At 35.1% G+C, this 16,673-nt stretch overlaps 3 protein-coding genes across 3 annotated transcripts; all 3 read right to left on the reverse strand.

The window, feature by feature from the left end:
* Nucleotides 1-163: 163 nt before the first annotated feature.
* On the reverse strand, nt 164-4,600 carry LOC143556181 (putative galacturonosyltransferase 13). Its single transcript, XM_077045583.1, has 6 exons — nt 4,039-4,600; nt 2,695-2,750; nt 2,456-2,611; nt 1,768-2,361; nt 1,371-1,673; nt 164-922 (listed from the first exon to the last, which is right to left on the reverse strand). The coding sequence occupies exons 1-6, from the start codon at nt 4,247-4,249 to the stop codon at nt 641-643; spliced, it is 1,602 nt and encodes a 533-aa protein (XP_076901698.1). The 5' UTR covers nt 4,250-4,600; the 3' UTR covers nt 164-640.
* Nucleotides 4,601-10,114: 5,514 nt separating this feature from the next.
* LOC143556160 (uncharacterized) lies at nt 10,115-12,031 on the reverse strand. The gene is made up of 2 exons (XM_077045566.1): nt 11,689-12,031; nt 10,115-10,848 (listed from the first exon to the last, which is right to left on the reverse strand). The coding sequence occupies exons 1-2, from the start codon at nt 11,923-11,925 to the stop codon at nt 10,336-10,338; spliced, it is 750 nt and encodes a 249-aa protein (XP_076901681.1). The 5' UTR covers nt 11,926-12,031; the 3' UTR covers nt 10,115-10,335.
* A 1,274-nt stretch (nt 12,032-13,305) lies between these two features.
* On the reverse strand, nt 13,306-15,004 carry LOC143556161 (UDP-glucose 6-dehydrogenase 3-like). The gene has a single exon (XM_077045567.1). The coding sequence runs from the start codon at nt 14,772-14,774 to the stop codon at nt 13,332-13,334; it is 1,443 nt and encodes a 480-aa protein (XP_076901682.1). The 5' UTR covers nt 14,775-15,004; the 3' UTR covers nt 13,306-13,331.
* Between the last annotated feature and the right edge of the window lie 1,669 nt (nt 15,005-16,673).

Here is a 16,673-nt window from a genome sequence, read left to right on the forward strand (position 1 = left end):
TCTCTATCCAATCTTATCATTTACTTTCCTTGTATTTTAAACCCGAGAATGCAGTGTAAATGTTCCAAGTTATTTTGTTTGATTGCGACTTGGTGCTTGGGTAAAAAGAGGAACACGTTAGTCCATAACAAAGAGTATCAAGCAGATAAAAAAATCTTGGATCAAAAAGAATTTACTGCACATATACAAAATATTTCCTCATGATTACAAATCCCTCCATCAACTGAAACTTGACACAATTATGCAAAAATTTTATAAAAAAAACAAACAAAATAATGACTTTCAATGACTTATCAAGTTCAAAACTGAAAGAATCATAATTTTTCGACCTAATTAAGGTATTGCATCTTTCTTCTTGTTGCATTCAGGCTCGTTACAAGCGACAAGTAGCACTCGTCATCCTGCGCATGATTCCTATCGGCTAAAAATATACTCGCCTCACAACGAGCAAAGCTGTAAAATTGTCCAAATAAAGAAACTGTTATGTTTACATACCAAAAGAATGAATCTTCTTACATCGGTTAAGCTTCCATTAACCGGCAGATTCTAGCCGATTTCTTGCTTCTAGCTTGAACAAAATTTGAGCTTTTAATATCATTGTCACACCCTTTAGTTTTATGCACTTGAACACAACCAACCACTACTCCAAGATGTGGCAGTTCTTGACAAACTCGTTTGAATAGTTGACGTATTTTGACCAAAAAGGGCGAAGATGCTCGTACCCTATTTGTAACCACGGTTTTGATTGACCGTTGTAATGTATTACAGCCGCCCTTTTTACACTCTCGATGCTTGTATTCTTTTGGTATCCTAACCCTAACATGTGCCATGATGGTTCAATCGGTTGAACATGACCTCTAAATGCAATCAAAGCCGGTGGTAAAGTCCCAAGTTTCCATAATGTCAAATTCGACCTCAGGTTCTACAACAATAAATCACACATTCACATTAATTATAAATAACAAAAAAAACATGAATATGTATATACACGCATACGTTTATAGAGGCGCTTTCTTTTCAGAACCAATAGCAAGTTGAGAACCGCACATTTTGCTTGAACAAAAAAATAAAATAAAACTAAAAAATAAATGTTTATTTATCTATCACCGCTCTTTCTTCGATTTTATCTCCTCTCTCATTTTTTTAATATATAAAACTGTGAACACATGAATATATGCATTTAGATAAAACACTATCAACTTTATATTCTTTTAAAATAAATCTTAAAAATATTGAAATCTGCATGTACAATGCTTTAGGCAGTTCTTGCAGTTCTCAACATATTACTGGTTCTTAAATAAACGATCTCTTATGTGTGTGCATGTGTGTAAAGATGTGCGTGTGCTCGGTTATTCTATGTGCTTGTTTACCTCTTTGAACCATGCATGATATGTTTCTCTAATGTTCGTTTTCCGCCACGCGTGCAAGTCAAAAACATTCATCCCATAAGCCCACGCACACTCGTTTGGGTCCAAACTTTTAGCTACCAGTGGGTGAGAAAAATTAAAGTAATTTCTAAACCGTTTAGACATAACCCATAAATCTTCCCCTTTACACGTTTCAACCGCCCCGTTGACTTTTCCATTAAGGTCAATTTCCCATAGTGGAGATAAATCGCGTTGAATCACCACATCATCATCCAAGAAAACAACTTTATCAAGATTCGGAAAAAGCTGCATGATAAAAGTGTTTAAAGGTTTGTTAAAACATCAGCAATGTGAAATGACCAAAAAGGGCATGTAGTCATGTGTTAAGTATTTAGGTTACCTCTGGGAGATATATGCGAAGATGATTAAGCAATGATATGTATTTAGGGCTTCTAGCCTGCAATTTAGAGGCAAACATTCTCGGAGAAGTATTATCACCAAGATTAGCCCCGGATACATGATTTCCATGATAATAATTCCGAATCTCGTTATGATTTTCCATAGCTTCAAGAACCGGAACATTGTCTCGGGTCAACCAGTCAAACTGATGAACACCTTTGACTTCAACAATAGCAGAAGAGACGGGATTTAAGGCAAACCATGAGTGCATGCCTGCATACGTCTTTTTATCCGTTATCACATGAAAAACTATTTTCTCGGGCGTTAGAGATGACTTGACTGCAGACGTGACTACAACTGACGCCGCCAGAATATTGTCAGTCGAAAGGATAAAATGGTAATACGAATTATCGGATAAAAGCGGAAGTAATTCCGGTGACGGTAACTGTCTCCTTGCATGAGCGTTAGATGAGTATTCGTCAGTCAACCGTAACGAAAGACAATGAATGCCTTTCGGAACCGAACTTGCTGCGAAATGTTTGTTCATAAGTTCTTGTAGTTTAGATTCTCTCATCTCCCTCTCGGATCGTTCCATCTGTCAATTTCATTGGCAAAATGTTCGGTTCATAAACATGTATACAATAGCAAAATCAAAATATAATTATCGATTTCATTGTTCATATTCATACCATCTCTTTCAATACAATAGCAAAATCTTTGGCGCTGTATGCGTTGGTATTGATTTCCGAGACAAGTTGTGTGAAGTTATCCGGGATTTTTAGGTCCGATGGAACCTGCTCGGTTTTGACTTGATTAAGGATGTGGTAGAGGTCTTTGACCAGTCGCTGTTACACCGAAGGACAAGCGTCTTGAAATAAATGTAAAAAGTAAAAAAGTAAAAAAGTGAGAAACTTTTTATTTAATTTACCACTGAATCATCACCCCTTCCAAGAAGCTTTGGACCCAAACGCCTACCTAAACAATCTGCAGCATATAAGTGTTAATTAATGAGAACTGTCTGCCTCATGCTATATAAACATTTATAGTTACAAGAAATGAATCACAAACATATAAAGTACGGTAGTAGGTGCAAAGAGTTAACACTCATTAACCAAAAAGGGTAAACAATAACCAACAGAAACATGTGCAAGAGAGAACAGCGAGACTGTAGATGCAACGGTACACGTTAACTTTAACAAAAACAAGAGTCTACTATGGAGACTTGTGAGGGTAAACATGGATCTAAAATACTTTGCAACATTCAAAATCAAATCAATTAAAAAAACTAGGAGATTAAAAAGTAGAATCAGATTGCTTGTTAACAATATATTCATCAAGTCAAGAAACAGTCTTGTTGCCAGAACTTTAATAACATCAACAACCCAAATCAAGATCTCGAACCCGAACCACAAACTATCAAAATCAAGAACCAACCAACAATAATTCCAAGATCAAGAACCCAAATCCCAATTTCACATTAATAATACCATCAACAAAAACAAGACCAAGAACCCGAACCCGAACCACAAATTAACAAAATCAAGAACCAACAACCAAATAACTCCAAGATCAAGAACCCAAACCCCAATTTCACATTAATCATACCAACAACAAAAACAAGATCAAGAACCCGAACCCGAACCATAAATTAAAAAAATCAAGAAACAACAACCAAACAATTCCAAGATCAAGAACCCAAATCCCATTTTCACATTAATCATATCATCAACAAAAACAAGATCAAGAACCCGAACCCGAAGCAGAACCACAAACTAACAAAATCAAGAAACAACCACCAAATCATTCCAAGATCATAAGCCCAAGCCCAAGCCCGAGCCACAAACTAACAAAATCAAAAACCAACCAACAAATCATTTCAAGATCAAGAACCCAAAATCCCAATTTCACATTAATCATATCATCAACAAATACAAGATCAAGAACCCGAACCACAAATTAACAAAATCAAGAAACTAACCACCAAATCATTCCAATATCAAGAACCCAAATCCCAATTTCACGTTAAACATACCATCAACAAAAACAAGACCAAGAACCCGAACAACAAATTAACAAAATCAAGAACCAACAACCAAATAACTCCAAGATCAAGAACCCAAATCCCAAATTTCACATTAACCATACCATCAACAAAAACAAGATCAAAAACCCAAACCGGAACCCGAACCGCAAATTAACAAAATCAAGAAACCAACCAACCAAATAATTCCAAGATCAAGAACCCAAATTTAACACAGATCAATAAGAGTACCTATAGACGAGCACTTATTAACACCTTCCAATGTAACCAAAGCCGTAAGAATAAAGACAAACGGCAACAAGAAAGCAAGAACAAGAATGGTATGAAACAGAGTCCTGTAAGAAATATGACGAGCTGCAACTTTGATCTTCATCAAATCAATAAACCCATTACTGCTCGATATCGTTAAGCTTCTCATGCTAGGTGAGAAGTGTAGCTGCATAATGAATATAATAATCCCCTAATTCCCCAAGATTCGTAATAATAAAACCCTAACCCTAATAAATCCAATTTCCACCGAATTAAACGCGAAATTATCGATCTTTATCCACTTTTGCATCATACCCAGATCCCAATTGCTTGAATCGGTAACAATTGATGATTTTTTTTTTGAAATTAGGGTTCAATTGACGCGAAATTAGGGTTTTTAAAGATGGGTTTGATCTGGGGTTGAAGAGAATTAGATGGAGGTGATGATTAATTGGGATTCAAACGGTCGGATCGAAGGATATTAATGGCGTCTGAATCAAATATCGTTTATTAGTCAAAACCGTGTTCATATCATATACAGGAGATTGAGAATATCATTTAAGGAAAATTGATATTAATAATCCCAACAATCAACTCTATTGGTTAATAATAATCCCAATTAACAGTGTGACCGGTAATAATTCCAACTATCAGCTTTGTTACCAATAACAATCCCAGTTAAATAAAACAGTTAACTCCGTTAATTATTGATGACATGACACGCGACGTGGCATGTGACTGTTAAACAAGGTGGTTATTGTTCAAACTGGGTCGAGCCTAGAACTTTTGGACGGGTTGAAAAATATAAATACAAATTATCGGGCTAATTTTCTTTGAGAGGATTGAAAGATACATAACGATTAGAAAAGCTGGCTGTAGAAACGAACTAGCTTAATTTTCTTTGAGGAAGATCAAGAACCCAAATTTAACACAGATCAATAAGAGTACCTATAGACGAGCACTTATTAACACCTTCCAATGTAACCAAAGCCGTAAGAATAAAGACAAACGGCAACAAGAAAGCAAGAACAAGAATGGTATGAAACAGAGTCCTGTAAGAAATATGACGAGCTGCAACTTTGATCTTCATCAAATCAATAAACCCATTACTGCTCGATATCGTTAAGCTTCTCATGCTAGGTGAGAAGTGTAGCTGCATAATGAATATAATAATCCCCTAATTCCCCAAGATTCGTAATAATAAAACCCTAACCCTAATAAATCCAATTTCCACCGAATTAAACGCGAAATTATCGATCTTTATCCACTTTTGCATCATACCCAGATCCCAATTGCTTGAATCGGTAACAATTGATGATTTTTTTTTTGAAATTAGGGTTCAATTGACGCGAAATTAGGGTTTTTAAAGATGGGTTTGATCTGGGGTTGAAGAGAATTAGATGGAGGTGATGATTAATTGGGATTCAAACGGTCGGATCGAAGGATATTAATGGCGTCTGAATCAAATATCGTTTATTAGTCAAAACCGTGTTCATATCATATACAGGAGATTGAGAATATCATTTAAGGAAAATTGATATTAATAATCCCAACAATCAACTCTATTGGTTAATAATAATCCCAATTAACAGTGTGACCGGTAATAATTCCAACTATCAGCTTTGTTACCAATAACAATCCCAGTTAAATAAAACAGTTAACTCCGTTAATTATTGATGACATGACACGCGACGTGGCATGTGACTGTTAAACAAGGTGGTTATTGTTCAAACTGGGTCGAGCCTAGAACTTTTGGACGGGTTGAAAAATATAAATACAAATTATCGGGCTAATTTTCTTTGAGAGGATTGAAAGATACATAACGATTAGAAAAGCTGGCTGTAGAAACGAACTAGCTTAATTTTCTTTGAGGGGATATCAGAATTTGATCTGTATATTTAAGATTTAAAATAAAATGAAAAAGTACACCTCATCGCCAAGTAATCACCACGTCACGCGCCATGTCATCAATAATTAACGGAATTAACTGTTTTATTTAACTGGGATTGTTATTGGCAACAAAACTGATAGTTGGGATTTTAGTTAGGATTATTATTGGCCAATAGTTGATAGTTTGGATTATTAATATTCAATTTTCCTTATTATTATATGTATGTAATGTTATTATAGATAGATATAGATATATATGTACCTTGTTGTTTGTTAAGATGTTTTAATCATATACCGTTATGTTTATGTAACGGCAGCGGACGATGAACCGGTCGTCTTACTGGTTATTTATTGTTTACCATGGTATTTGATTTTCGTGTTCGGTCTAACTGGTTTGATTGTTGGATTAGTGGTTTAATTGGTATAATGGTCGAACGGGTTGAACCAAGTTTAATAGACAAATAATATTGTAAAATAATATAAATTAACAGGGTCGTCTCGGAGATTTCGATGCTCAAAAAATTGGGCCTTGAATGAATTTTTTTACCTGAAATATTTTGGTCTAATTAAATAAACTGACAATGATTCTTAAACTGAGGTCTCAGAAGGAAAAGAAAAATTGGAATGTTGGTCCGATCTTCCGTTCTGATTTACAGGACCAAGTAGCTGAAATGGGGAACGGTTAAAGAGGCTTAACCGATTGGTTTTGTGCTTTATTCCTGGTCGAATGGGATAGTTCGATCTGGTTGAAAACACTCATTATAATCTTTTAAAAACGTTAGTTTATTAATAGGATTTGAACTAAAACAATAACTTTTTATTTCTTTTATAAACATATATATATAAACTTATTTACTTTTTAGAAAACAAATGAAACAAAATTAATAAAGTAAACATGACATCAAATACCTATCCTTTCTCAATCACAACAGACTTTCAATTTATTTTGAAAGTGTCACTGTGTTATCTTAGCATTTAATTTATAAGTAATCAATAATTCAGATTTTTCTAGGCGTTTTATTATTATTATTATTATTATTATTATTATTATTATTTTTTTTTTTTTTTTGTTTATTCTTGCTTAACATATACATGTAATATACATCTATATGTTTTATGTCTTCTGAAGTAAACAAAATGAGTTGATGTCAGGACATGAGATGACATTAAAAATGAATTAAGATTAAAATTAGAAACAAGTATACTCATTTGCTGACGCTACATATTTGGGATAACAATTAATGAGATTTCCTGTTAGGCTGTTATTATTGTTATCATTAAATAGTGTTTTACACATTTTCCTATTAAAAATATTCATTCATTGTATGACCGATTTGGATTCTCATTTGGAAAAGTTTTAATAAAATTTAATTAATTCAGTCGTGAACATTAAACAACAAATATATGTTTTATTTTCATCCGATTTACATCATAAAAATAAATTTTGCATATGAATACAATTTGAAAACAATATTGTTTTAACTTATGTCACGAGTAGGATTCTTATATGACTCGTCGAATGTTAAATAATCCAGGCTGGTATATAAAAAACATATATGATGTTTGAGTGACTATGTGTTAAAGTTGTGCTATTTCTAGGATTATTAATGTTTAGACTTGTTTGTATGTATGGGTGAATGGGTGATTAATCTTTAAACTTCTTCAAATTATTATATGTTTAGCAAACACTTTAACTTATTACGACATCGTCTAACTAGAACAAAGGTTAATTTGATAATCAGTCCATTTTTTTAAATATAGTGGCTAGAGACGAAAGGGGTTGGTAATGATGACAAAATCTGTAATGTTGATGACTTCAGTCATACTCGTGGGTGATTAGTAGTGGTTTAAAATGATATTATGAATTTAAAATGCATTTTTAAATCAGTAACGGGTTCATAAACTTTTGTCATGGGACATGAATTTTTAGACATCGATATCGATTGTCTATCATCAAATTTAAATATAAAACATAAACATGGTTCTTAATATGGGAAACTTATACATGTAAACATATAGCTATGATGAAAATTAGCTACAAGTGATATTAAAAGGATTTAAACCCATTAATTAATCAATGAAAAAGTAATACATTCTAGAATAACTTATGCTATAAAACCAACCACCATGCGCCCATGCCACATGACGTTACAGATGATATAATTTAACATTTTAAAAAACTAATTAATGATTCATGGAGTGCACGTCTTATACCTTATATCAAATATCAAACCAATGAATACTTAAAATTGTTTTTAAAGAGTCATATATCCTTTCACAATCTAATAAACCATTACATCAATATTTTGAGCCTTTTAAGACTTTTGATGTTTTAGTAATACTCTTATGTTAAAAAGTTTTTTGTTGTAATGTTATAAAATCTTTTAATGGTTAATTTGTTACACAGGTTGACTTGCCTAGACTGTTACTTTTTAGGCTCCTACTGACTTGACACTATCACCTTATATCCAGAAATCATGAGTCATCTATGCGACTCGTATTACCTATAATTTTGGTTTTTTTGTCATACATTGTTACCTATTAAATATACAAGTCGTATGAATGTATTTGAGTCATATAGACCTATACAAATGATATATAGGCCCTATACGAGGTATATATAGAACATATACAAGGCATATCTCTTTTTAGTATTGAACTATATGTATATTGTACTCTATGAAGCATTTCCGTATTCAACTCGTATAGGCTCAGAAGGGTTGGTGTATGCAACAAACGTCTGTAGTCTAGCTTTCGCATCCCCTTTTTTATTTTTCTGAAACGACGAATAACAATTATGCGTGTGCAATACATATGGGACAAAGATTATCCAAAAGCACAAAAGTCCAAGTCTAAACTAGGGCCGTCCAAACCGTTCGTCGCTCAAACTCGCTCGCTCGGAAATTGTTCAAAAAATGCTCGCTCGTTTTTACGCTTGATTGAAAACGAGCCGCTCTGCTCGGTTCGGTTTGTAAACGAGCCAAGCAACGAGCAAAGGTCCGCTCGGTTCGGTTCGGCTCAAATATTTTTAATTTGTTTTATATATAATTATATATGAACAAGTATATAAATATATAGACAAAACACATAAATATAAGCTTACAATTATTTTTACCCCTTTAAATTTTTCATATTCCGTTAATTTTATAGTTTTATTTGTTCGATTCAAGTTTTTAAGATACTAGAAGTTTGTTTAAATAATCATTATATCTCACTTCAAACTTATTTTTTAATAAAAAATTACAATATATTACACGTTTGTTTAGAAACTACTAATTTATTTATAAAATATATTGTTTACAACCTTCAAATTTGTTTTTATTGAAAATTTTAAAATGAAAAAGAAATAAATAATGCTCGAAATCGCTCGACGTTCGTTCGAAAAATGCTCGATTCGATTTTGGCTCGTTTCGGTTTTCGCTTGGTTCGAATTTCAGCAGTTCGGTTCGGTTCGGTTGTAAACGAGCCAAGCAACGAGCAAGCCTTCGCTCGGTTCGGCTCGGCTCGTGAAAAGCCCTAGTCTAAACAAAGTAAGGTGCACATGGTTTGAAATAGTTTGATTCTATTCTTGCATGATACTATTAAACTCATAAAATTCAACCTTAAAAGATGTCAAAGTCCAATGGCCCTTTCAAAGGCCCTACATTTTAGTGCATTCCATAATTACCATTAAACTTTTGTTTTGTCATTCTTGTTTCTTTGTTCTAAGGTATCATCTATCTTATCCATATAAGGTGCAAACAAGACAAGCCGATCACAAGCTACTCAAGCTTGGATCGATAAAAAGCTAGAAACAAGCCAAGCTTTTCCAAGCTTCAGCAGAGCCCGAGCCTCAAATAAAGCTCGCTTAGTAACGGAGTCCAAGCCCAAACTTTGTATGGTAAGCTCGTTTAGGCCCGTCGAGCTGTATCAACCCTTGTGTATTTTTAAGTTTCTCCTTCTTTGAACTTCTATGCATTAGTTTCACGGTACTACACGAGATCGAGCTGAGCCAAGGCTCGTTTAAGGTTTTGCTCAAAATATAAATAATAATAAAAAACATATATAAATTAATTAATGAATAAAAAACAAGCGAGCACGAGTCAAGCCCAAGCTTGAAAAATCAACTCACGAGCCGAGCTCGAGCTTTAGAAAAAGAGCTGGAATCAAGCCGAACTTGAGCTCTCGTAAGGTAAAACGAGCCGAGCTAGAGTCCAGTCGACCTCGGGCTCAGCTCATTTGCACCACAAAAATTAACAAGATATAACATTTACAAATGCAGTTATCAGTAAACCAATAGTTAAAATCACATCTTGATGACATAGATTATTAACTTTTAACATTTAAGCATCTAATGTGATACAAATGGCAAGAAAAAAAAAAGCACATATATATGGTAAAAACTTATCATTAAACACCACCAGCTTCCTGTAATTTCTTCCACATAGAAGCATGCTTTTGGCCTGCAAGATGGAATCTAAAAACCGCATCACTATTGCAAACAACATTGCAAATTCCACAAAGTCTCACAGCATTCTCATCGGCTCCGCCTGCAACAACCTTCCTTCTCTTCGTCTCCAAATCTTGTGCAGTCTCCGCCTTCTTTTTTATTCCAAGATTGCCCTTTTTCAGGTTTTCTGACGGTCCTATGATCGGGTTGCTTGTAGCAACAGAAGCTGCAGGGTTTAACTTCTCCACATTTTTTATGTGTTTCTTGCCTAATTTATGTTTATCAAGAATGTCCTTCGAGTTGCACTCAATTTTACATATCTCGCACCATGCTGACTGAGCGATTTTTGGTTTCTTTGGGATCTTTTTCCAGGGCCCACGAGGCTTGACGGTTGGAATTTGATTGGTCCACGTGGTTTGAGTAGGGATTACTGGTAATAGATGCTGTGAAACATCTTGATGTATTGTTCCACCCTGCAAAAATTAATGGCATTAGTTGATCCTGATCATGGGTCAGTTTTGGGACTTTGAGTTTTGAAAACCGTCCGGTTTCGGTTATTTCAGCTGGCTTTTTCGGTTTTGCCATTTCAGCTTGAAAAAATTGGGCCGAAAAAAAATTATCCAATAATAATGAACGTGGGCTAATATTTTTTTTAGGTAATAATTAATTGATCTTTTAGACATTTGGACTAAAATATGTGTGCTAAACTACATATTAAATTATTATAAATTACTTGAAATTCAAAATAAAAAATGAAAACAGAAAACATATAAATTCAGTTTTTAATTTTAGTTACACGCAAAACTGAAACCGAACGAAAATTTCGGTTCTTAGATAAACATAAAACCAGATCGCCGGTTTCTGTTTCGATTCAGTTATTCAGTTTGGTAAAAAAAAATTGTTTTTTGTTGTAATTTTTTTTTTCAGATTGTTTTTTTTTGGTTTCATGCATACCTCTAGTCACGGTTGTAAAATCCTGACTAAGCACCGATTAATCGCTAGTCGTTACACCACTGAGTAGTTGCTGTTTAATCGCTATTTGCTCAAGATTGAAAATTTTATACCTAAAACTTAGTATAAATATTTGGAAAGTTACATATAAATTCCAATCCGATTAATCGTACCGCCCGACTAGTGCCTAGCTATTTCTATAACCAATGTATCATATCATAGATGTTGTATTATGCATAAAGATCTCTACACTGTAAACTGTACCAAGTATGCAACTATTTATTAAGCTAAAAATCGCATATTGGAAACTGAAACAAACCCTAATAATAATAATAATAATAATTGAAAAAGAGCTTACTTACAATATCGTAAAGATTATTTCCATATTGCTGAACGGACTCCTCCGGCGGCCAATTATGCTCGGCGGAGTAAGTGTAGGGCCCACCAGGGTGGCTAACTGAATACGATTGGAAGTATGGGTCAACGGCAGGTGGATATTGGTGTGGCTGATGAAGAGGATACGGGTTAGGGTTAGGGTTTTGAGGGTGGTAGAATTGAGGGGTGTATGGATCGGAAAAGGATGTAAATGTTGGTTGCATTCCGGCAGGTCAATTTTGGAATTTGACGGCGGTGGTGGTGGAATGTCACGGCGGAGATGAGCTTTTGGGAATATTGGGGATTGTTTTGATGGCTAATGGTTTTGTATAGTTATTGGTTTTTTTTATTATTTTGAACTATAATTTAACTAATAAATTGGTTGCTGACGGTTTCGTTTTTAATGTATTTTTTTAACGGTCCGCGACTGATGGAACACTAAAGACAACGTTAGTTGCAGGGCATCGGAAAAATGTTTTTGGACGGAAAACTCAACATGTACGTCCAAACACCTTTGTAAACTTGGATCGAATCTTTATAAACCATTTTCTAGTAAAAGCCCCAATTATTGAGGTTGTCAGAATCAATTGGTGGTGGTTTGTTGGTTGGTGGTGATGGCAGTGTTCATGTGGTGTTTTCCGGCTAAAAACGTTTTTTCGGCTACCTGCTACTAACGACGTTAGGCATCTGTTAGTGCGGGCCGTTGGGAGCAAATACGTTAAAAGATTGGACCGTCAACAGCCAATACGTTAATTAGGATCAGCAGCGATCAAAAGATGATAGTTATATTAATAAAAACCAGTATACCTTTTGTATATAGTCCTTTGAGTATAAAATATTATTTATAGTTGTAGTCCTCGTGTATTAATGCATAACACCATGTGATGGTTTTAAATTCATTTCTTATTCGTTAAAGAGTGGTGTTTACATCAAAATAGAAGTTAAACGACCAAGAGGTTGTGTCGTTAGCCCGTTTTAAATAGAAAAATTAAGTCGTTTAAAAGTTCCGTTCTTAGATCTCGAGGTCAATCGTCACAAAAATTACATCCTTGTACTTCTAGTTCTATATGAATGAGTATTCCCAACGGAGAGAAGCATCTTATTCTTTTAGCTACCACAACACTTGACACATTTACTACTTCAATTTATTATACCCAAACGATATACTTTATTCTCACGTCAAATGTTGGTCACAACGAAAACCCTCATGTTCTATCTACGGCGAGACTAATATAATCCTTTTTGTATGATCCAATTCTCTAATGCTAGTTTTGGTTGTGAGCATAATTCTATACTTAAGCGTGTTTGAATAAGAGCAATTTAAGAATGAACGTCCTCCTGAAAATCTTCACTCGGGCAACCAAAACAAAGCCTCGAGCTCCTTACAGCCAACATATATGTTATCCATTGAATACCATATTTCCGTTTCAACGAATTCTATAAACCAAACTACTTCGACAAGTCGTAAACAAAACTATTAAGGTTCGACGAAGTGGAAAACAATGTGACAATATCATTAAGTACAACAAAGAAAGAATGTAAGCCCACATAACTGTTTTTTCACTACATGAACAAAATCAAGAATAAAGAACTAACCAGCCAAAAATAATGAGAATTTAAATCACCTCCTTCAAGCCAAAGCAGGCATGTCCTTGATCCAAGCATCCAATGATTTACCGATCGAGTAAACAATAAAACCGATTTCTCTCAGTTTCTCACCATCAACAACATTCCTACCGTCAAACACAAAAGCAGGTTTCTGCATGTTATCATAAATCCTCTGATAATCCAGTGTTTTAAACTCGTCCCACTCGGTTAAAATACACACAGCATGAGCATCTTTAGTCGCTTCATAAGCACTCCAAACAACACCAACTTGTTTAACCGTGGTTGGACTCATCGGCTGCAGGTGCAGAGGATGGTCCCAGTCAAATTTCTTCATGGAAAGATCTCTTTGAATTTGATCCTCGGTTACTTGCGGATCGTAAATGCTCAAAACAGCCTGGTCGCCTAACAAACCCTTGCACACATCAATGGCTGGTGTTTCACGTGTGTCACCCGTGTCCTTCTTGAAGGCGAATCCAAGAATAGCAATCTTCTTGTTTGACACTGTGTTGAACATGGATGCCACGACCCGGTTTACAAAACGGGTCTTTTGGTAATCGTTAATCTTTATGACTTGTTTCCAGTATTCAGCCACTTCTGGGAGACCGTTGCACTCACAGATGTAAACCAGGCTCAAAATGTCTTTTTGGAAACAAGAACCACCGAAACCGACACTCGCGTTTAAAAACCTTGCACCGATTCGTTTATCTTTTCCAACTGCATACGCCACTTGTGTAACATTTGCACCCGTGGCTTCACAGAGAGCTGACATGGCGTTAACCGAAGAGATTCTTTGCGCCAAGAAAGCGTTCGCAGCAAGTTTGGATAACTCTGCAGACCATAAGTTTGTTGTGATTATGTTTTCTTCAGGGACCCATTGAGCATACACGTCTTTCAATGTTTTGATTGCTTTCTGTCCACCTGATGTTTCCCTGCCACCAATGAGGACTCGGTCGGGTTTGAAAAGATCTTGAATTGCGGTACCCTCAGCAAGAAACTCTGGGTTCGAAAGAATCTGAAACTTGATCCCTTTGCTATTATGTGTCAGAATCTTTTCGATAGCTTCAGCTGTTTTGACTGGAACAGTTGATTTCTCAACTACAATCTTGTCTGATTTTGACACGTCAGCGATCATACGAGCAGCACTTTCCCAGTATGTGAGATCAGCGGCTTTACCAGCACCAAGACCGCGTGTCTTTGTTGGGGTGTTGACTGAAACGAATACTATGTCAGCCTCGCGTACATGTTTCTCTACATCAGTGCTGAAAAAGAGGTTTTTGCCTCTGCACTTCTTTACAACATCATCAAGGCCCGGTTCATAAATAGGGAGCTGCTCACTGTTCCAGGCTGTGATGCGAGGTACAGAAATATCAACCACTACCACTTCGACAGCAGGGCACTTATGTGCTATCACAGCCATGGTGGGCCCACCAACATATCCAGCTCCAATGCAGCAGATCTTCTCCATCTTCTCGTATTCCTGTAGGACACGTTTTCTGAATTAGCATATCTATGATCCTTTATCATATAGCTCAAAGTTTACATTTTGCTAGTAAAGGAAAGGTAACTTACAAGTTTCAAGTTTAGAATAAGACATAATAGTATTATCACTGTCACACCATTAAATGACTTCTAACCTCAAGAAACTTTATAAGCCACTAATCTAAAAGACATGGAATTGCTTTTCTGAATAAAAGGGGAACAAAATGCCAACAGATCCCATCCAGATTTGCATCCAAAATGATTATCACAGTTAACATATATGATATATCCTACAAAGCAATTCAAGATGAATACTTCTAAAGAAGAAAATTAAGCGATATGAAAGCTGCATACCGCATATTAATAAGCAGAGGAGAAATTCTAGGTTATATGTAACAAACTCTAGCAGTCCAATAAGAGTAGGGGTGCAAACGAGCCAAGTTGCTCATGAGCTACTCGATATCGGATCGATTAAAAGCTTGAAACGAGCCCAGATTTTTCGAGCTTAGCCTAGCCCGAGCCTCAAATAACTCAAGCCTTGTGTATTTTTAAGATTTATACCTATTTTAGACTTCTATATATTAATTTCACACTACACAGCCAAGCTTTTGCTCAATTATGGTAATACACAAGCTCGAGCTGAGCTTAGGCCCGCTTAAGATTCTTCTCAAAATACATAAAAATAAGTCAAAACATATATAATTACAAATTAATTAATAAATAATAAACGAGCCGAGCCCGAGCTTTAAAAAAAAGACTAACGAGCTAATCTCAAGCTTCAAAAAAAAAGAGCTCGAGTTTGAGCACTCGTAAGTCAGTAACGAGCTCAGACTCGGCTCGTTTACGCCCCTAAATAAGCGTATTGCTAGCCTTTTAACATGCAGATCTGCTCCAAATGTAAGCAACCACAAAAACTAGTCATTTCATCTATCTCAAATTCAAAAATCCTAATTAAAACACGATATAAACCCTAGATCATGTATTCACCTCAATTAACCAACACAGATCTATAATCAACCATTTCAATTCACATTTCATAACCTACGCTCCTACAGCCTAAAATTCACCTTACTAGTACACAATTACATAACAATCTTCAATAAAAACCTAATTCACCTAATATCAATAGATCTGATCACACATAAATATACATTTAACGTATAAATCACTAACATCGAGTGAAGAACCCTAACAAATCAAAATCGTATAATTATGAATCGTAAATGTTATACCTTTTAGATCCACGTTCAGAGTGTGTGTGTGTGTGTGTGTGTGTGAAATTGAGATCAGTTAGTTAGTTAGTTAGTTAGTTAGTTAGTTATTTGTAGTATTGAACATATAAAGCGGGGAGTTGTTTATATAGTTTTCTTAAAGTACCGAAGTTACCCTTGGGTTTTAATAAATGACATTTGAGTCTTGATGACGTAAACGAACCGAACGTTTAGTAAACCGTTCGAGCGGGATGCACCTTTACTTAATAAACGAACGAACATGAAAAAACATTGACTAAACTGTTTAAACCTTGCTTTGTTTCAATCGATCGCTCTACATGTTCATATTGCTACATCTAGTTCTCTGTAACTACTTCCACTGGTTAAATTAATTTATCTTGTTTTATTTATTCAAAAACATGTAATTTAAAACTATAGTTATTTATTAATCATCTTTTTATATTTATTTAAACATATCTAAGACTGAGTCACAAATTTGGCATATTATTGGGTCAAACTTCCCACTATCGGATCATTTGAGGACATGCCCTTTGAAAAGGAAACAAATCACGTTGGTGACGGTTTTTGCTACGTTGTGGAGGCTTTGGTTACAAAGAAACGATGGGATTTTATCCGAGAGGATCGTTCCCTCTAGCAAAGTTTTGGAAGACATA

Source organism: Bidens hawaiensis, unplaced genomic scaffold, assembly GCF_021521415.1.
Source record: "Bidens hawaiensis isolate Kalapana, Puna unplaced genomic scaffold, B.hawaiensis_p1.1 tig00018483_1, whole genome shotgun sequence".
In the NCBI taxonomy this organism is placed as follows: Eukaryota; Viridiplantae; Streptophyta; class Magnoliopsida; order Asterales; family Asteraceae; genus Bidens; species Bidens hawaiensis.